General features: G+C 48.4%; 1 protein-coding gene across 1 annotated transcript in view; it reads left to right on the top strand.

The window, feature by feature from the left end:
• The window catches only part of KIF26B (kinesin family member 26B), a 475056-nt gene that overhangs the window by 434430 nt on the left and 18325 nt on the right, over window positions 1-22301 (top strand). The window contains exons 11-12 of the mRNA XM_057730021.1: window positions 11134-11296; window positions 12307-15718. Coding sequence (XP_057586004.1) covers window positions 11134-11296; window positions 12307-15718 — 3575 coding nt within the window. The remainder of the gene's footprint in view (window positions 1-11133; window positions 11297-12306; window positions 15719-22301) is intronic.

The following is a 22301-nucleotide window of genomic DNA, read 5'->3' as shown; positions in this document are numbered from 1 at the left end:
GAGCCCATACGCTGCAGCTACTGAAGCCCACGCGCCTAGAACCTGTGCTCAGCAACAAGAGAAGCCACAGCAATGAGGAGCCCGTGCACCACAACAAAGAGTAGCCCCCACTCACCACAGCTAAAAAGAAAGCCCGCGCACAGCAGAAAAGACCCAACACAGCCGATAAAATAAATAAATTTATATTAAAAAAAAAAGTAGATGAGACCCTTCCAGATGTTTCCCTGCATTTTGGGGGGTAAACACATCTCTTTTGAAAGAACGCTAAATACACATGCAAATTTTCAAAGCCCAGATTCTGCACAGTTCTAATGTCAACCCTGAAGGATGATCACAGACTGAGCTATAGAAAGAGACATCATCAAAATGCCATATCAAACATAATCTTCATGTAAGTTTCTTACCTGAAATAAACGTTAAAACTCATGAAAAAGCATAAGAATGTTCTAAAAATGTAAGTTTATCACTAAGGTGATATAGGAGACTTGGGGACAGTACTGTGGGAAGGCAGTGAGAAAGATTTGAGAGAAGGCACTAGGCAAAAATAGGATTTTATTATATCAAGAATTCCATTTGTAACTTTCATTTTCTTTCTTCTTGAGAATTCTTTCAGAAGCCACAGAGAAGGACAGGGGTGAGCAGAAATCAGGGGAGAAGCTCTGGGTTACCATGACAACATGACTCTTGACTCAATCTATCTCTATCAGCCATCAGTGCCTTTTAGATTACTGCAGAGATCTCTGACACATGCTCGTTAACCTGAGAATGATTTAAAGCTGAAGAATAGCAAAGTTTCTAAATAGTACAATGAGCTCATCTTTACTCAAAAGATGCGTAATGGTCATAATGCAACATAATCGAGATATTTCCTTATCCGTCCCCCAGTAAAGCTGTCATAAACTACTGCAAAGGCTCTATAAAAAAGTGACAGGGCTATAGAAATGTCTATTGCAAAGCATTGATAATTAATGGTAATGGTTTGGGCCAAATAAATTTTTAAAAGGAAGTAAAACTTCAGATAATATGAAAAATGTCAGAGTAGTATTTATATTCTAAATTGCAGTAACAACATAAACATTATTATTACTCCTAATCTGGTCCTGCAGGTGGATTAAATAATGAGCATGCATCGGTACAGACCAGTCTTCAGAGTTCAATAATGGTTCATTAAGCACCCCTTTATAGTATCTTAAACTTCATTAGCATACTCAGTCATTGATAGTCTCTTAATTCAAGGGAAACCTATGCACCTATTATTTTCTATTTTTCTGTAAGGTTTACTAATTTGCCTTCTAAGTTATTGTTTTGCTTTTCATCAAAGTGATGATTTTCCTAGCTCTTGATTAAGCTAAACTAAGTAAAAATAAATATAGGATCTTTCCCTTCTGTCCTGGAGCTAATAAGTCATAAGCATTGTTTGAATTATTGTGAAGCAAGGTCAAAATAAAAAGAAAGATCAAAATAAAAGCATAGCTCCTGCCCTTGAGGACCTTAGGATCTTGTTGAAAAGAGCTACCAGGAATTAACCAAACTGTGAGGTTTGAGGGCACAGTCCTTAGACTGCCGAGTCTGCCCAAGACTACTGACACCAACTGCAAGGAGTTAAGGTCCAACTACAAAATTAGAGGAAGAGTCCAGAGAAGACTACTCTCACTTCTGACACCAACTGCAAGTTTAGAGGGTTCCCAAAATCACCTTCAGGTTTGGTAATTCACTAGGACTCAGAGACTCACTGAAAGTACTCACAGCTACATCTTATTATAGAGAAAGGATACAGATTGAAATCATCCAAAGGAAGAGATGCAGAGGGCAGAGTTTGGGAAGGTTCCAAACATGAAGCTTCCATTTTCTTCTCCTGTGGAGATCGAATGTATTACCCTCCCAGTGTCAATGTGTGACAATGTGCACTGAGCTTTGGTGTGCAAAGTTTTTACTGGGGCTTCAGTACGTAGACATAATTGATTGACTGATTTCCAACCTGGTGGAACTTGATCTCTAGGTTAGCTGTTACTGCATGACCCAAAGCCCCTAACCTAAATCACATAGTTGATCTTTCTGGCATGGCCAGCTCCCACCCTAAGACTATTGGATGTGGCCCTATGTTCTGATGTGGCCAGTCCCCACCCTCCACAAAGATACCCCCAGCAGATACAATACAGTTTACTTCCCAAAAGCTGAGGGCAAAGGCTGAATCTCTTTGGGCAAGGCCACATCCTTGACTACACAGGAGTCAAGACAAGTCTGAGTGAAGAGGAAGTACTAAATTATGTAGGAAGTAGAAGGGGGCTTAGTGTGAGCTTGGATGACCAACCAAATATTTGAAGAGCAATGGAAGGAACATGGACTATTACCAAGCAAGAGAACATTTAAGGAGGACGTAGTAAATGTTTTTTAAAATGTGAAGGGCCAGTGTGTGCAAAAGGGTTATTCTTACCCTGTGTGACCCTAGAAAATAAAGATGAGTGTCTGTGAGTTAGAAGTATAAGGAAGATATAAGCTCAGTATAAGAAAGAGCTTTCTAATAATTGAGGCTATTCAAAAATATTACACAGCCTGCCCTGGGAGATGGTAAGTTTTCAGTCATTAAAAATATTCTGGCAGAAAGCAGATCACCCGTAATAGTGGCAGTCCTTTTATTAGGAAATGCAATGACCTCTAAGAATCTTTTCAACCCTAATACTCTATGGTTCTAAAATTATTTTTCTTTTTTTTTCTTTTATTCTCAATTAAGAAATTTTATTGAAGTATAAATGACATAACAATATATTAGTTTCAGGCATACAACATAATGATTCATTGTTTATACATATTGCAAAATATTCACCATAATAAGTCTAGTTAACATCTACCACAATAAGTTAGAAAGGTTTTTTCTTATAATAAGGACTTTTAATATCTACTCTCTTAACTTTCAAATATGCAATACAATATTATTACTAATTATAGTCACCATACTATATATTACATCCCCATAACTTATTTTATAACTGGAAGTTTGTACCTATTTTTCAGCCATGCATCCTAGAATCAGTGGACTTTCTATATTGTGATTCTTATTACATGAATTACCTTTAAAATGTCTTATGTCATACCTGAGCACTACAGCCTTCGTATGAATGTATGTTTTCCTGAACAGAATTTAGATTTAGAATATCTAGAGTAATTCAGATTCTACTAATTGAGTGATCAACGACCAGACTGGGATGGAAGTTTTTTCTTGCTCTAGATAAGAAGGAATGAATTAAGCAAAAGAATGATGTAAGAAAGTTTTCATGAAACACATTTAATTTATATAAGTGAATTCATATTTTACAGCCACTTCAGTAATTGCAAATGTATCTCTTTAAGTGAGATTGAAGCAGATTAGTTAGGATTTTAACTTGAAAGCTTCTGTTAGCTATAAATTCAAGTTACATTATATACTTCTTTTGAAATATTCTGAGTCTATTCACTGTTTACAGCTGGTCTTTCTCATGAAGTGGGCTGAATTAATGTGAATTTTATCTTATTCAGATAAACAGAACACTGATATCCAAGATCAAATGGATTCATGCAGCCCAAATTTCCATAGATTTCATCTTTCTGTGTGTGTAGGGGTAAATGATTAAAGTCATAACTCAGATTCCCTTGGCCCCAACCCATACCTACAACGTAAACTCTCTGGTTTATATAAACTGTCTTTCTGTCCAGATCCTTTCTGATGTCCCTCAGGGAGTTCTCATGAATGCTAGTCATATAGTCCTGCTGGGGGCAACTCCTGCTTCACCTACAATAGAGACCCCTGTTGGGCACCATCACCGCTCTCCTGCTTCTCACTGGGCACAAAGTTGTTGAGCCACCATGGGGCCAGCCGTGGATCACCAGGATGGCATGGGGAAAAACGCATCTCCCATGTATTACCCTGCATCAGAGGCAACCCCAAATGGTGCTGTTTGTGCTAAGGGTTCTATAGTATTTAATAAAGAGCTCTATGAGAGAATAGTTAGGTTAACCTTGACCACTCTTAGGACCTCCACCAACAGGTGGTCTTAGGTTAGGTAAGGCATGAACTCATACCAGGTAGCATGTCAGTCCGATCACAGAGGCTGGTCCTTCAGCTGGCAGTGGGTCGTTCTCTGCAGGTTCCTCTTCTAAGCTCTCTGATGAGCGGTCTTATCATCTCCCATGCTGCTGCATGCCAGTACTGGCAGAGGCACCTTAACACATGTGCCAGACACAGGCAGCTGTCTTCGCCAGTGCTTTATTGTGCAAACCAGAGTCACTCTCATTGGAAGACCTGAGAACCGTGCTTCTCTGTCAAGGTTGCCAGGATTACGCACTCTCCTGCTCAGCATCGCACAGCACAGAACTGCTTACACTATTTGCCGTACAAATGGAGTAATACCTGAAACTGAGCAGAAAGCCCTTTAACTTCATGATCTCCTTTTGAAAATGCCATTAGGATAGCTTGGCCTGTACCAAGCTTTGGGCTGGTCTATAAGACCAGAGACCAGAAAATTCATGCCCTAAAATGTTGGCATCCTTGAGGGGAACATTGCTGAGAAAAGGCCACTCCTGCAGAGCAGATAGCTTCCCGAGCAAGGAGGTATGTAAAGTCTTCTCCCAAACATGTCTGTGAAGCAGTCATGTACAAGCGACCACCAATCCCTTACAAATAAATAAACTCAAGGGAAGTGATTTTTCCCTTGTGGGTGTATGTAAATGTCACAACTCGATAGTGTCACAAGTAAACACGCTTGGGACCTAGAAGACAGACAGAGACATGGGAGTTGCCCTCACCCAGGGGGCCTGGTGACTCGATCTGCCCTCTTCACAATGCTGTTTCTAGTGAGAAAGAATTGCACTGATGTTGCCTACTTTGGCCAGGAGCACTGGGCCATAGCAGCTGGTGTCTTGGGACCCTTGTCCCCATTACTTGGGCTCGTGTCAGGAGGACACTGGTGACCCTGCAGGCAACAGTAGAAAAGGATATTCACAGACCAATAGGATGTGAATGGAAGAAGACAGGATCAGTGGGAAAGAGGGTGTAGAGTAGCCAAAAACTAGGCTAAGTTCATGATGTTAGCCTACCTCGGGTCCCTCTTTTACTTCCTGTTCTTTCTTCCTTTTCACTCTCCTCTCCCCTGGTGGTCAATGGGTGGATGCAGGGGCCTGGTGTTTGGGGGCTAAGGCTGGGAGATCAGAACTCTTAGAGCTGGCTTGATCCCTGGCAACTCTTGCCCAGCACCTCAAGCTCTCTGTTCGGGGCTCTACAATACATTCTGGCAGTTTACAGGTAAAGTGGGTAGAAAATGGGATAGATACTAGAATACAATGTAGTTCTTGGCATATAAACATTGATTGGTATCTTGATCTGAATATCTGACATCTATAAGAATTCTGTGTGTGTGGTTTCCATTCTTGAATGCCAATGGTGTATTGCTTAAAACTAAACAAGCACTGTCTCCCTTTTCTAAAAAAGAGCATGCCTGTGTGTATGCCTGGGTGGACGCATGTGTGTACGTGTTTATGATTTATACGTCTGCTGCCCACAGAATCTTTCTCTTGCAAATTGTTCTGGCGATTAGTTTTCTAGATCAACTAAGTTCCTTTCATTTTACTGAGAATTAATATAACTTATCTTGCTTTTTGCTGTGCCCTCATTGTGTTTGCATTAAAGGAGTCACATTTTTGACAACAGACCCATGTCTGTAAGTGGACATTTATAGTTCTCTCACAAGAAGCAGGCCTTGAAGAAGGGCCATCCCATGATGCTGTAATTGGGTTGCCCAATTTGGTGATTCAGAGCTCACTACTTTTTTTCTCCTTCAAAAGAACATGGTCAGTAGATGTCTTCCTTTCTACCTCCAGAATTCTTCACCTCCTTTCTGGAAAAGAAATATATTTAACAGCTCTCATGAAAGGGATGGCTTTTTTCTTATGAAATTACCCGGCCAACACTGCAAATGTGTGACTTTGGACAACTCATTTCACTGGCGGCCGCATACCAGATTACCAGCTGGGAGAGCTTCCCAACTCTCAGGGTCAGAGAACAATGAGCTAGAGATTCCCGACTGTCTTTTCACAAAGGAATTTAGATTTCCACTGGGTGTTTTGAGGACCTCAAGCAAATACATCCGTGGATGCCTTCCACGTAGGAGAATCCCAGCCAAGGAGATGGAACCGTGCTGTAACCATCAAGGTCTGGGTGTTCTCCAGCTATCAGGGAGTTACAGTGATAGTGGGGACACCCCCAGCCTTGAGGGTCCTTCCTTATCATGTGCTGTGTCAGATTTGTTCTTCTGTCATTAGCTTTAACGGATGGTATGAGAATGTGTGTTTACATGTGTCCACCTCACTGGATAGCGGGCTTCTTGAGGTCCTCTAGGCCCTCTGCCCTGCCGTTCTCAGCGTCTGCAGGGCAGCTTCCTGATGGTCGGCACTCACCAAACGCTTCTTAAATGAGCCACTGCGGACATTCACGAGTTAACAAGTTGAAGGAGGGTGAGCAGCCCCACAGCCCCTTGAGAAGGACAGGCTCTGCTTCTGCATCACATAGGAGATGATGGAGGCAGCTGCTGATAGCTGTGTCCTGATGGTCAAGGGATTTCTAAAGCCAGCATTTGTTCCTCTGCCTGTTTCCATGCTGCTGAATTTAAAAGCTCTCCCTTCGTGGAACATCGGAACTGAAAGACAACACAGACAACCATCAAATCAGAAAGAGATTATTGAATAGTAAGGAGATTAAGACACACCTTTGTGCTTTGATTGGTATCTCTTTGGCACTCTGTCTGGAAGGAAACCACCTCGTGTCATTACTCTAGAGCAGGGGTCAACAGACTTTTTCTGTAAAGGACCAGATAGCAAATATTTGTGGCTTTAGGGGGCCATATGGACTCTGTCACAACTACTTATCTCTGCTGCTGTAGCATGAAGGCAGCCAGAGGCAGTATGTTAACAAATTGGTGTGGCTGTATCCCAATAAGACTTTATCTACAAAAACAGGCTGTGGGCCAGATTTGGCCTACAGGCCTTCGTGTGTCAGCCCCGTCCTAGAGTACTACATGCTCTTTCATGCTCCTGTAAGATTAATATTAATTAAAATTTACACATCATGCCATTTTTTGGTGTCCTCTTGCTATGTCTAATAACAGGTGGACTTATTTTAAAAAGCAAGACACTTTTCCAAAAATCATTTCTTTTTAATTTTGAAATGTTTATTGATTGACAATTTGGTTTTAGTGAATTGAGGAACCCCCAAAATAGTTGTATTCAAAAATTATTTGGAAAAATATTTTGCTTAAAGACAAAACCAAGACATCTGTGTAAATTAAAGCACCACTTAAAATGGGTCATTTTATTGTTATTCCAAAAATCATTTTAAGAGGTGTGTGCTGTTGGGGTGGGAGGGAGGTGGAATATGTGTGCATAGAACGTGGCTGCCTGAAAGAATGGCATGGTCCTTCCCAGACCCCAGGCAGCTCTTCTGTCGCCAGTCCTTTCCTTTCCTACCCAACTATCCCTCCCACGCAGCCCCTGAGTCTACGTCCTCATCCAGCCCAGCCCTGGGGCTCAGTGGCCAGCAGCTCTGCACCCTGCGCTCTCCTCTTCCTCTCTCTTCCGTCTCCACGCAGAGGTGCAGACTGAGTTTGTGCTGACCACGGCCCTAGAAACTCTTTTGAATCTTTTTATTTTCCTGCCAAAGACACTGAGTTAAACCTACAGTTTGCAGCCTTTAGTACCCTGTCCCTTCTTTCACCTTCCCTCCCCAGCTTAACTGTCTTTGTTCCAAGTTAAAGAATCATGATGAGGTGGAAAAAACCAAAGCTTTATAGCCACCATCTTTCACTCCCATAAGGTATGTTTCAGAGTCTAGAGAGGCCCTTGTGAAGCAGTCTTGCTGGCAGTGTTACTGGCTTTCCAAAGGAGAGCTAAAATGCTGGTTGCCAAGCGACTCCCATGCCCTGGATTCTTCCAGCAATGTGGACTTAAAAAAATAAAACTGTCCTATGATTGACTCATGAATGCGGGATCATGTGGAAATACACAGGGCAAACAGTTTGATATCACAATGTTATATCTGTGTATTCTGTCTCTGGTATCTTTTCCTGGGGCCTTGACAGGGTCACATGCAGAAATAAGTGGGGTGTGCCTTCAGCAGAGTGCAACTGATGAACGCGACATCGGGAGGAACTTCGTAGTACAGTCGATCCTCGGAATCATTTGCAGATTCCATGTTGTGAATTATGTTCAAAATCCATATTTTTACCATAATTCGCCGACATGCTTAGCAGCAAAAACTTTGAGCCACCCAAAGCACGTGTTTCCAGCTGAGACCGGACAAGGCAACATCTCTGCCTTCTCATTTCACCTCTCTTGATGTTAACAAGCGTCCTTTTTGCAGTCTATTTAGTGACTTTTTTTTTGTATTTCTTATGCTTTTTGTTGGTGATTTCACTGTTTAAAGTGTGTAGTGCTGCAGTGCTGCCTAGGGTTGCTTAGTGCAAGCAGGCTGTGATGTGCCTTATGGAGATAATATATGTGTTAGAGAAGCTTCACTCAAGCCTGTTATCGTGCTGTTGGTATGAGTTCAGTGTTAATGAATCAACAGTATGGTACGTCCAGAAAAAGGAAGAGGAAATTCACTGATGTATATACATCACACTGCTCCGGAAAGTATTCAGGGAACATCTCAAGTGCATGATAAATCTGTGGAAACAGACTGTATTTGTGGATTCACAATGTGACCAGTTTTTTTTTTTTTAAAGTATAGTGGACAATATAGTAAGGCTGAAAGCTACAGAAATTTATAGTCTTGTTACCCAGGGTCAGGGAAATGTTAAACCCTTCTCAGCTAGTGTTTTATTATATAGAAAGTACATGTAATTCATGACTTCTAAAAAATAGAAATTAAGATGTCTGTAAATAGACCTGCACATAAAACAAGATTATGTATTGATCAATTGATGAAATATTGTGACCAGAGGGTCTCAGGAATGTAAAACCATGTATTTCCCCTAGGAGCACAGCTCAGCATTCACTAATTCAGTGTTCATGGAGACAATACAAATAACTACCATAAATAATAAGAATTAACCATCTATGATCACAACTTAACTCTAATGGAATCCATCTGCCATTTCCCATATGGAAGACAAAGGCCTAGACTCATCCAGGTGCAATGTCTCTGCTGAGAATGTGTGCCAGGAATGGGACCTGGCTTCCCCATCTGGTCGTCAGCTCTGGTGGTGTCCATGACATTCCTGATAGACATTTTGAAGGAAGTTAAATGTTTAGAGCCAGGAGCTAGGACTGGAGGTCTCCTCCTCCACATGCTACTTACCTTTCTGTCCAAGTCAGTTCAGGCTGCTATCACAGAATACCATAGACTGAGGGGCTTAGGTAACAGTCATTTATTTCTCACCGTTCTGGAGGCTGGGAGTCCAAGATCAAAGTGCCAGATTTGTGTCTGGTGAGGGCCCACTTCCTGGCTCATAGGCAGCTGTGTTCTCACTGTGTCCTCACATGGCAGAAGACACGGAAATGCTCTAGGGTCTTTTTTTAAAGGGCACTAATTCCATTCATGCGGGCTCCACCCTCATGACTTAATCACCTTCCAAAGGTCCAACCTCCAGGTACCATCACATGGGGCGTTAGATTTCAACACATGAATCTGGGGGACACATAAACATTCAGTCCCTAGCACTCTCCCTCCACCACTTTTATTGCTGATTATTTTGATTGTAGGGAAACCCTGATATATTTTTAAATTGCCCTGGAACTGAGCCCAGTATCCCCAAACTGACACCTTAATTGGTCCCAGATGGAAAGGGAAAACTATTGCTCTTACACCAGTCTTTCCTCCCTGAAGGCCTAATGCAGGTCATATGTGAAGTGGTTTCCCATCTCCGAGGTCTAATCTCTGCTGACAGCGGCCTGCATGTCACACTGAGTCTCCCGAGCTGGACAGTCTCTCTCCAGAGAGCTGAGTGGGGGGGAGTTGCTGACTAACAGCCTGATGGGGACGTAGATGTTGAAGACAAACCCCTCTCATCTGGCAAAATAAACACAACACAGGGCATGGGAAGCAAAGAGGCTCCCTCACCCCTCAGGATCGGGGAAGGCTCCAGAGATGAAATGATAATTTGGCAGCAGTTAAGAGGTGAGTTGATGATGACGTAAGAAAAAGCCTCTTAAAAGCAAGGCAGGAAGAATGTAGGGACAAGTATAGGGATGGAAAAACATAAGCCATTCCTCCAGACCACTTTTTTTTTTTTTTTTTTTTTTTTTTTGTGGCACACGGGCTTAGTTGCTCCGCGGCATGTGGGATCTTCCTGGAGCTGGGATTGAACCCGTGACCTCTGCATTGGCAGGCGGATTCTTAACCACTGTGCCACCTAGGAAGCCCCAGACCACTTTTTAAAGAGCCTAGAAACACCATCTGTAAACCCCTGGACCTCGTTATCACCTCACACAGCACCTACAAAGGCCCCAGAGGAGGCCCTTCTAGAAAGTTCTGCCTTCTGCTGCTGATTGGGCCTGTGTCTGTGTGTCCCCAGTTATAATCAGGAATATGAATACCTTTACCTTCCTCACAACTGTGTGCAAAGAGGAGTTAAGAGACAATGGCAATAAAGCGGGTCAACTCCTTGGCGAAAGAGCCCTTGCATGCATTAGAAACACGTAGTTCTTCAATACAAGTTCATGGCTGGGGAAGTACTTTTTGTTGCAGGGATTGCCTGGTGCAGAAACTTGCAGAGAAGGGCCGGGTGTGCAGATAGCATGCCGAATCACGGGTCACAGAGCTGTTCTCTCTCCATCCCTTCCTTCTTCTCATTTCTATTCCCCGGTCTCATTCTGTGCAGTGTCATATGCACACACACAGACACAGGAATACCCCATCACAGGCAGGACAGTAGTGCCAAGGGAAGTGTTTTGCATGAATTCCATCCTCGGGGTTAGAAGCACTTGCTCAGCTGCCAACGACAAATAGCCTCGTGTAGAAGATGATGCTAATTAGTACGCCATTAAAAAAAAATGGGAAAAAAAAAACCCCACTGCCCACAACAAGCCATGTAGGGGCCTGAAGTCCTACCCTGACAGCCACCATGAAGCATGGCCTGCTAATGCAGCCTTAATTCACTTTGTTGGCAGAGAAAGCAAGCTCACCATGCTGCTGCGGGAGTCCCTGGGGAACGTGAACTGCCGCACCACCATGATCGCTCACATCTCGGCCGCCGCCGGGAACTACGCCGAAACCTTGTCCACCATCCAGATCGCCTCAAGAGTCTTGAGGATGAAGAAAAAGAAAACGAAGGTAAGGAGCTTGCAGGGGGTGCAGTGGATGAAGGGGCTTTCGGAGCCCTGCCCTGGAACCGAGTCAGAGAGAGCCAAATCAATATTTCTAATCCCCCAGCCGCAGGGGCACGCTGAGCGTGGCTGTCCAGCCTGCCTCAGCATCCCCCTCAGGGCAGGAACACCTTCTGGCGGATACAGAAGTCACTTCCCCTCCGCACAGCTGGTGCTTTCCTCAGTCATCCAGCCTGGACCCCCTCACAGGGAGTGCTTGGTCCACCTTAGATCGTTTAAAAGGGTTGCTACTTTGAGGTGAAAATTTTGGGAAGGACAGGAAATACTCATAGTTTATCTCTCGCCTACCTTGGTCGTTCAGCTGACTGACCCCAAAGAGCATGGTTAACTCCTTGCTCAGGTGGGCCTACCTCCCCTGCGTCTCCAGGAGGCATTTTGTATTTTCAGGCTGCAGGGTGTTGCTATGTTAATTCAGTGGTTTCTGGTTGATGCTGAGTTTGCTAGAAACCACTGGGCTTATTTTCTCAGGCCAAGGCAAAGCCAGGACACTGGTGGTGTGACAAGAATGTCCTGATTGTGGTCACTCTGGTCCATGGCCAGCTGGTGACTTGGGGGGGGGGCTTCCCCCTCCATTTTGTAACCTTTTTTTTTTTTTTTTGGTCAAAAACACATCTTTCCAACCAGTGTTCCGTGGCACAAGTAGTCACAAATGGTTTGGGTGTGCAAACTGGTGGACCCCTCAGTCCTTAGGAGGTCAGATGGGGCTGGACCAGTCACCCCCTTTCATGAGCTGAGGCCTCACAGGGGTGATCCTTCGAGTATGAGGCCATGACGTGCACAGCTGGGGCGCCTGGCCTGGCACACCCCAGATAACAGCCCATAAGCAGGGAGGCCCACCGGGGTCTGGATGGCTTGTATGGAGCCAGTGGCCTCCACCCGTCTCCCCAGGATGTCAGCTTGCTGGGAGGGCTGTCTTGGAACAGCAGCCCGCACTGACTGTTCTCCTCTTACTCACAGTACACGTCGAGCTCCTCTGGGGGAGAGAGCTCCTGTGAGGAAGGCAGAATGCGCAGGCCCACCCAGCTGAGACCCTTCCACACCAGGGCCACCGTAGAGTCAGACTTCCCCATCGCTCACCTGTCCAGCGACCCCGACTACTCCTCCAGCAGCGAGCAGTCCTGCGACACGGTCATCTACATTGGGCCAAACGGCACGGCCCTCTCTGACAAGGAGCTCACCGACAATGAGGGGCCCCCAGACTTTGTCCCTATCGTGCCAGCGCTGCAGAAGGCCAGGGGTGACAGCCGGTCCACGGAGGCTGGAGAGGCTGCAGCCAGCAAATCAGAAAGGGACTGCTTGAAGTGCAACACATTCGCTGAGCTGCAGGAGAGACTAGATTGCATCGACGGCAGCGAGGAACCGAGCAAGTTCCCTTTCGAAGAGCTGCCCGCCCGGTTTGGAGCAGAGCAGGCAAGCAAGAGTGTCCCATTAAGCCAAGTAGCTGGGGCAAGCCCACTCTGTGAGTCTGATAAGGAAGATGATGGGTCAGACAGCCAGCTGACAGACACAGAAGGCACTGAGCCCCCGGCCTCCAAGGTGCAGAGGAATCACTCCCCCATCCCTGCCGCGCTGCTCACCAACAGCCCCACCCCTGCCTCACCCAGGAGCATCCCAGGCAGCAGCAGCCAGCACGGTTCTTCCCAGCTCATGCAGAGCCCCAGCCTCCAGAGCAGCCGGGAAAGCCTGAACTCCTGTGGCTTCGTGGAAGGCAAGCCCAGGCCGATGGGCTCCCCCAGGCTGGGCATCGCCAGCCTGTCCAAGACCTCAGAGTACAAGCCGGCCAGCTCTCCCTCCCAGAGATGCAAAGTCTACACCCAGAAGGGTGTCCTGCCTTCTCCTGCCCCCCTGCCCACCTTGAGCAAGGATTCAGGCATGGTATCTAGTGAGTCCCTGCTACAGCCTGAGGTACGTACCCCCCCAGTCGGAATGAGCCCCCAGGTTTTGAAGAAATCCATGTCTACTGGGAGCGAAGGGTTTCCAGAAAGCCCTGTGGATGACGAACATCAGGCAGCAACTTCTCCAGATTCCAAGAAGGAGATACGGAGCACCACGATGGTGACAGTGCAGCAGCCCCTGGAGCTGAACGGTGAGGACGAGCTGGTGTTCACGCTGGTGGAGGAGCTGACCATCAGCGGGGTCCTGGACAGCGGCCGTCCCACCAGCATCATCAGCTTCAACAGCGACTGTTCGGTGCAGGCCTTGGCCTCAGGCTCCCGGCCCGTCAGCATCATCGGCAGCATCAGCGAGGACCTGGAGTGCTACTCAAACGTGGCTCCTGTCTCCGAGGTCAGCATCACGCAGTTCTTGCCCCTCCCAAAGCTGAACCTGGACGAGAAGGCCCGGGAGGCAGGGAGCAGGCGTTCCTCCATCAGCTCCTGGCTGAGTGAGATGAGCACAGGCAGTGACGGTGAGCAGCCATGCCGCAGCTTCATAGCCCAGACGTGTTTCGGGCACGGGGAAGCAATGGCAGACCCTCCGGCCTCCGACTTTGTCAGCGGCATCCAGAACACGGCCGTGGTGTGCCGAGACAAGCCCAAGGCCGGCCCCGACAATCTGCTCATCTTGTCTGAAGTGGGAGAAGACTCCTTCAACAAAGCAACCCCCATCAAAGGCTGCAAGATATCCACACTGGGCAAGGCCATGGTCACCATCTCCAATACGGCCAGTCTGAGCAACTGCGAAGGGTACATCCCCATGAAGACCAACATTACAGTTTACCCCTGCATCGCCATGAGCCCCCGGAATGTCCAAGAGCCCGAGGTGTCCCTTGCCACCGTCAGCTCAGTCCCCAAAGCAGCCCCATCTCAGGAGAGCAAGGAAAGGGGTGCCAAGAAAGAGATGAAATTTGAAGATCCCTGGCTGAAACGAGAAGAGGAGGTAAAAAAAGAGAATGTTTATCCCAACGAAGAAGGGATTAGGTACGAGACTGCCGCAGGCCCCCCAAAGCCTGAGGCCAGAGCAGAACAGGACAGGAAGGCCAGCCCCGGCGACAGGCTGAGCAGCAGCAGCAGTGAGGTATCTGCCTCCCCAGTGGCCGAGAACTTCAGGAGGGTCGTGGATGGCTGTGAGATGGCCCTGCCCAGTGTGGCTGCCCAGAGCCCTGCGCATCTCAACAAAAGCCTGAAGTCGAGCAGCCTTCCCAGGGCTTTTCAGAAAGCCAGCAGGCAGGAGGAGCTGGACAGCCTCTTCTACCACTGCGCCGCTGAGACCAATGACATGGGCTCAGCTTCCGGCACCCAGCCCTCCAAGGCCACCCTGGAGAGGAAGGTGGCGTCACCCAAGCACTGTGTCCTGGCTCGGCCCAAAGGGACTCCCCCGCTGCCCCCTGTCCGAAAGTCCAGCTTGGACCAGAAGAACCGGGCCAGCCCCCAGCACAGCGCCTGCAGCAGCAGCTCCAGCAGCCCCTTGAACCAACCAGCGCCCTTCCTGGCCAGCTTCCCGGACGAGCCCAGTGGCAAGATGAAGGATGCCAGTAGCAGCAGCAAGCTCTTCAGCGCCAAACTGGAGCAGCTGGCCAGCAGGACCAACTCTCTCGGCAGGACAACAGTCAGCCACTACGAATGCCTCTCGCTGGAGAGGGCCGAGAGCCTGTCCTCCATGAGCTCCCGGCTGCACGCGGGCAAGGACAGCACCATGCCCCGCACGGGGAGGAGCCCGGGCCGCAGCGCCGGGGCCTCGCCCACCAACCCGGGCCCCACGCCGGCGGCCGGGGCCTCGCCCAAGGCCAGCCAGTCCAAGATCTCCGCCGTGAGCAAGCTGCTCCTGGCCAGCCCCAAGGCCCGCAGCCTGTCCACCTCCACCACCAAGACCCTGAGCTTCTCCACCAAGTCCCTGCCGCAGGCGGTGGGCCAGAGCTCCGGGCCGCCCGCCGGCGGGAAGCACATGTCCTGGTCCACCCAGTCGCTGAGCCGGAGCCGGGGCTCGGGCCTGGCGTCCAAGCTGCCGCTGCGGGCGGTGAACGGGCGCATCTCGGAGCTGCTGCAGGGCGGGGCGGGCCCGCGGGGGCCGCCGGGGCGCGCGGGGCCCGAGGCCGAGGAGCGCGCGGCCCCCGCCGCCGACGAGCGCCCGCCGTCCGCCGCCCCGCTGCCTTCGCCCTACAGCAAGGTCACGCCGCCGCGCAGGCCCCACCGCTGCAGCAGCGGCCACGGCAGCGACAACAGCAGCGTGCTGAGCGGGGAGCTGCCGCCCGCCATGGGCAAGACGGCGCTCTTCTACCACAGCGGTGGCAGCAGCGGCTACGAGAGCGTGATGCGCGACAGCGAGGCCACCGGCAGCGCCTCGTCCGCCCAGGACTCCATGAGCGAGAACAGCAGCTCCGTGGGCGGGCGCTGCCGCAGCCTCAAAGCCCCGAAGAGGCGCGCCAACCCAGGTAGGCGAGGGCCCGGGCACCTGGCGGGCCCCAGGACTCGGGGATGGGCGCCCGGGCGCCCCTGTCCCCACCGCCTGTCACCTGCTGGGGACAGTGCCACGGAGGGCTTCAGTGTCAAAACGCATCTACCGTCTGGGCATCACTCTGCCTTCAGGCTGTGATGCAGTTGGTCTCAGCACAGGGAGAAGGCAGGGCATTGCCATCCATGGGGAAAGTGGCCTCCTCTTGCATCAGTTCCCCCCCGCCCGGGGCCCAGAGACCTGGGTTTCTCTGCTCAAGGACCAAAAATACTGCAGCTGAGAACCGCCTGAGGGATCAGGTCTGCATAGCTATCCTTATGACCCAGTAGCCTCCCAGACCCTAGCAGCCACTCTCTGGGAATGGGATGAAACCCACTTTGTCTCATTGAAAGTGCAATGGGGGGTGGCCCTTCCTCCACCCCGCCGCCCCGCTCCACACACACACTCATGGACAGTCAGACACCCACCATGGGCCTGAAATATTCCACACACATTCACACACACACGCCATGGAACCGAAATGCATGCTTTGAGAGGAAGTCGTTGCTATGTCCAGGAATCTCCTATCAAAAGGGAAATAAGTGCTCTGGAGGAACTGATGTTTAAGCCCACTGACTTGTTAACTGGAATCTGGGGGGACATGTGACAGTAAGTTATGATGGGCAAAGAGAAGAGGACCTAGGTCAGAGCTGATGGCCATGTAGCCATGGGGTAGGTGAGGTGAAAGGTCAGTAAGGAGAGAGAGAAGACAAAAGGAACCAAGGGCAACTTAAGCCACTTGAGAATTTTGCTGATTTATCTTTGCTCTCAGATGGCTTTCAGAGAACTTGCACCTACTCATTCTCTAGCACAGAACTCATTTGTAATGCAGCAACCTCCCGCAGAGCCCCACGTGCAGTTCTACACCGCGGTTGAAGTGAGAGTGGCCTGGGGTCCTGCCCTCCTAGCCTGTCCTTAGCTACACTCTGGCCCTTCTCTGGAACCCTGGGTCCCCTTCAGAAACCGTTGTCCTATGTGATATGGGTGCCACCAGCGTATTTGGAATTAAAAGATGGGGTGTGACCCAGAAGTGAGGCGGCCCCTTTCCTCGGATGCTCCAGCCAGCCATTGCCCCACAGGTTTTTTTCTCTTAGCCACAGGATTGCTTTTTTCTATTCTCAACACCACAGACAGGCACAGACTCTGGAATGTTCCAATTCAAGTGTAAGGACTGTGGTCAGTGCACAGGATAAACCATTTGTGTGCCTCAAATCAAAGAAACCAACCTCAAGGGACCATGTCCTCATGTTGTAATTCTAGACGTTATGATGTAGATCACCCCATCCACCCACCCCATCACAGATCATGATATGCCATAAGGCTGTTAGCCTCCCTGCATGTTCAGGAGTCATCAGGGCTGTCAGAATCCCAATGCCTTATTTCCCAGGTGGTGTTTGTGTGGGTTTGATCCACTTTGATGGTGCTGTACTTCAGGCCCTCAGCCCTGAGTCTCAGCAGCAGACCTGGGAGCAGAACCCCACAGAAGACAAGTGGAGAACAGAAAGCCACTCAGTATAACGTGACAGCTGCAGGATCCTACTTTCAGGGTCAAGGGTATTAAAATGTATTGATAGTAGTTGCTAAAAATAACAAGGAAGTTTATCTAAGCCAGGGTGTTTGCCAAAAAAAAAAAATCTGGCCTTCCCAATACTTAGTTGATAGACCCTATTATTATAATCTACCCAGTTAATGGTCTTCAAAGTGAGATTATTGTATGACATTTGCTATGTGCTCACGTGGGTTTGAGTGTTATAGAGTGCTTTCATGTACTCTAATTTAGCATCTTGAATCTACCAATCCATTTTATTCTTTCAATATCCTTACTGTCTTTTTGACATGGATTTTTTGGTTTGGCTGTTACACTGGAGTAAAGGGGAAGGAAAACTAAAATAACCACTTGGAGAGTGGACTGCAGGCTCTGCACATATCCTTGCTTGGTGCTGTCTCCTTTTGTAAATGCTGTTCTCTGAGGGTCCCTTGTTATGTTAGGCTGTTGGTGTAAAATCAAAGCACCAGTCTGGGTGCCAGAGATGGGATTTAATAGAGAGTGCCGCCGGCATCAGACCTCTGTGAGCAGCTGCCACAGATCCCAGGCTCCATAATAGATATGGCAGTGGAGATATGCTCCTTGCAGGTTAGGTGACCTTGTCTCACTTATTTATGATTATTATTAAGAGACATGCTGGCTGCCAGACATGATCAGCATAAATCAAAAGCAGCTTCTTTAAGAGAAGCCATAAAATTCCTCAAAGGAAATTCCTAGCTCGACGGCTGGATTTTACAATTACTAAAGATGTCTGGAACTGCAGAGGAGCCAGGCATTTATCTGTTTGTGGAGGTTGCTTTTGAATTTGGGAAACTTTAGTGCTTTGTTCATTTCCTTAAGAGGATAACCTGGAGCTCTTTGAGTGTTTTGTAGTGCAGGTAACAGAAGAGACAACCAAACATCACGATGGTTCACCTCTCTAGTCCCATTCCTTGGAGATCCATGATGGTGGAGAGTGCGTGGAATTGGGCTTTTCCTATTGGATGACTGAGCTAGAAAGCAGGAGACTTGGGGTCTTGGGTTGTGTGATCTTTAGGGAATAACTATCCTTTCTGGGCTTCAGTTTTCTCAAGTAAAAGAAAAATGAGAGGGTTGGTTGGCAGAGAACCACTACGGTCTCTCTGAAGCTCACGTTGTATAAGATGATGCAAATAATAGAAGGAACATTGGTGGTAGTATGACTTCCTTTCCATAAGATGATCCGTAGTCAATGGGATTTATTTTTAAGCTGTGAAATATTGATCGGACTTTTCTGTGCTGTCAGAGCCTGGTGATGTGGAAGTTGCAAGTGTGGTTGGGGAGGCGCAGGCAGCGTAGTGTGTAATCTCTGTGAGAAGTGTGTAATCTCACGGGAGAGCAAAGATGAAGAGCATGGAACAGAAAACAGTGAACCACGAACCGAGGTGCATTGCCAAGTGCTGAAGTAGTGAGAGCTAAGGGTAGGAAGTATCTAGATAAAGAGGGCCCAGAGCAGTTGAAGAAGGCTACAGGGAAACACTGGGATTGAGCCAGGTCTTGAAGGATGCTGGGACAAAGGGGATAAAGGGCATTGTAGGCTGAGGCAGTGATGGAAGTACACACTTGGGACAGTAAGAGCTTGGCAGTGGACAGCAGAGTGGGATTAACTCAAGGGGAATATTCTTAATGGATATAATGACAGACAGAAAATATAAGCCCTGGTCAAGTTACTCCTTGGACATGTGGCAACTATGATGAGAATTAGTGCAGTTGGCGATGAGGAGTCATTATAGATTCTTGGCTGAGAGTGTCATGAGGTGACAGAAACTGTGGGTTGCTCTCTACCTAAGGATTTTCATCAGTCCCTCCACTGTTCCTTGCCAGCTCCCCTATGGTAGGTACACAAACTTGTATGTGTAGCTATTAACCATGAAGAAGAGTGACGACAGCCAGATCAGGTCAGGAGCAAATGTCCATCCTGTCCAGAGGGCATTCAGTTGCTAAGAGGATGGAAATCGGTGATGGGCAGTTTATGTCATGGCTGCATCAGCTTGGCCCCACCTGAGGCCCCATTCTTCCACTGATAGCTCTTTTGTATCACATATTGTGTGGGCTCTCTTCTTCCTCATGTTCCTGACCCTTCACCCCACACCTGGTATGTTACCCCCTTGGCTTCTCTCTTTTATTTTTCCTTCTTCCTCGGGCTGGCTGGAGAAATATGAAAATTAGAGCAGCCCCTTGGTCTGAGTGAAGTTCATTTCCACCGCAGCAAGCCTGGGTGTGGCCCAGCATCCAGAAAGCCTGGGAGAGAAGCCAGCCAAGGAGTGTGTCGGTTCTGAGATGCACCCAGGGCTTGACCTGCCTGGACACAAGCTCCTGTGAGGCCTGTTTGGCACTTGACTCGGCCTGTTGGGTCCCCAGTGCTGGGCTGGTGCAGGTTACCATGAATCAGTTGGATATCATTGATTGATTCATTGGTTGGTTGGCTGGCTGGCAGTGTGGTCCTACAAGTTGGCGGAGTTCTTTTCTTACATACTTCTCATATCTCGCTCTGCTGGTGACCCGTGTTTTAAACATTAAGCCTATCCTCTATTTTCTTTCCCATTCTAAGCACCGAACACTATGCCTTCCCTTCTCTGGGTGCTGAGTAAACATTACTAACTGATGGGTTGCTGGGTTCAGTTAGCAGATCTGCTGCACCAAAATTGTGACCCATTACTCCTCCAAGGGCCTAGAGCACCATGGTTCACTCTGGGCACCTCCGGCGGTTCATTCAGTTCTCAGGTGCAATCTTATTGTGTTTTAATGAATTCAGGAAACACAGTGGTCTCTGGCTTAATGAAAACAGGGATAAGGCAAGCGGCTTGTTGGCAGCTATTAAGATTTCTAGAGTGTTTCTAAGAAACTCCACCTAGAAACAGATGAGAAACGGTTCCAAATGAGATAGCCTTTTTGACTGTAAGTTGGGAAAAAATAGAAAAGTAATTGGCTTCCTAAGACACCAAGGAAGCTCCTTAGAGTGGAGAGTGGGCGGAGGCGGGTGCGGGGCTGAGAGGCGCAGAGCGAGCGTGTGAGGGGCCTCGGCTCCGCCCAGTGGAGAGCTCTGCGGCCTGGCCCATCCCCGTCTCCTCTCCAGCCTGGGGAAGGGTCACTCCTCAGTTCAAGCTGTCCAGCAGCCAAGGCAGCCACATCCTCATTCACCTGGGAGGCCGTGGAGCTGGCTCTTGCTGGTCAGTAAATGCACACACACTGATCTTTTCTCTCCCTCTCCTCATCGCTGATGCCTGTGGGTTTTCTCGGCATTAGTGCTTTCTGCTTCTTGACTCCTGTCTTCCTAGCGCCTGTACCCTGAGTCAGAATGAAGACGGAGGGTGATGGAGGGAAAGCCGGTGATGGCGGGTTCCCAGGGCAGGCGGTGGGGGTGGCCGTCAGCATGTTCCCAAGGGCGGTTGCGATGCCTCAGTGCTCAGAACGCCTGTGTCTCCTGACATTTGACCTAAGAAGCAGCATCTTCAGGCTCAGTGTGGACACCTTTTTCTTTTTTATTGGAGTATAGTTGCTTTACAGTGTTGTGTTAGTTTCTGCTGTACAGTAAAGTAAATCAGCTATATGTACACATATATCCCCTCTGTTTTAGATTTCCCTCCCATTTAGGTCACACAGAGCATTAAGTAGAGTTCCCTGTGCTATACAGTAGATTCCCATTAGTTACCTATTTTATACAGAGTGGTATATATATGTTGAATGTGGACACTTTTATCTGCAGTCAGTGATGGTAAAAATGGAAGGCCCGACATCAGACTCTTCACTGGGGCCATCAGTGCTATGGAAGATAGAGTGGGACAGGCTGTGACGGGTTGGAGACCCCTCCTACCACACGTGGCTGGCGGCCAAGCCTGGATGGGGAGGGGCAGGGGTGGCTCAGGTCAAATCGGGGCCATTTCATGCAGCAAAATTATTGGCACTTATCAGTTTAAGTGTTTTTTTTTGTTCGGTTGGTTTTTCTTTTTTACACACTTGACGTCTCCATGTCCAGACTGAGTGCTGGGCTGATGAGCAGGGAGTGATAGAGAAGAAGAAGGAATCCTGACCCACTGGCATCAGGGAGCGGCTGGTTCAGGACGTGTGATCCCAAACCAGACAGCTGTGTCTGATGGGGCCCCACACTCCTGTTGCCTGAATAAGGCACTTCCCCATTCCCCACCACTTCCTTACGGTGGATGCTTCCCTGACCTTCCAGCAGCTTAGAAGGAAGCGGTCATTGGCAGGGAGTAGGCTCAGCAGAAAGCTGGAAGCATCTGCTTGAGAGGTGGAGATGGTGGAGTGTGCTAAAAATCCAAGAAGTCATAATTCTGTGGGGACCCACACCAAGGCCCTGTGGTCAGTTCTCTGCCAGTAATGATGTGGCATTTTGGCACCATTGTTGACTGTGCCCTTTCCAGCAGTGTGAGGGTGTCGTCTCTTCCTCTGAAACTTCCTTCACAGCATTAAACTCGATTTCCTCTGATCTGACCACATCCCCCTGCCCTCAGCATTCCCCATCACATCCCAAGTAAGTCTCCCATTGTACCTCCAGAGGAGATGAGAGGGGAGGGGAGGCTCCCCAATGATGGGTGCAAAATCTGGACCTATCAGTTCATTCATGGAATTGATTTACCAGTGACCATATTCAGAACTCTCAGAAAATCCAAGATAGCCATTCACTACGTGCAGGAGGAGGCCCCAGACTGCAGCTCACCCGACACGGGGCACTTACTTCCCACCCTGGCCAGGAATGATTGACGTAGTGAGGAAATTGAGAAGATTGCAAAAAAGCATGGAAAGAGGGCAATGGAAATTAGATCACCTTCAGGATATTTCTCTTAAGATACCGTAACCCAATGAAATGTCATTCTCCATCCAGGCTTCTTTACTTTTCTTTCCCCAGTTGGGGTGATCTCAGCTCTCATTGCATAGGATGCCCTGGAGTAGTTTGGAGGGAGATAGAGAGTGACCCTTATTCCTGATATTTTCCCATCTG

The sequence above is a fragment of the Hippopotamus amphibius genome, chromosome 3 (genome assembly GCF_030028045.1).
Source record: "Hippopotamus amphibius kiboko isolate mHipAmp2 chromosome 3, mHipAmp2.hap2, whole genome shotgun sequence".
In the NCBI taxonomy this organism is placed as follows: Eukaryota; Metazoa; Chordata; class Mammalia; order Artiodactyla; family Hippopotamidae; genus Hippopotamus; species Hippopotamus amphibius.
The sequence above is the reverse complement of the archived record's forward strand: the minus strand, read 5'-3'. Positions and strand labels throughout refer to the sequence as shown.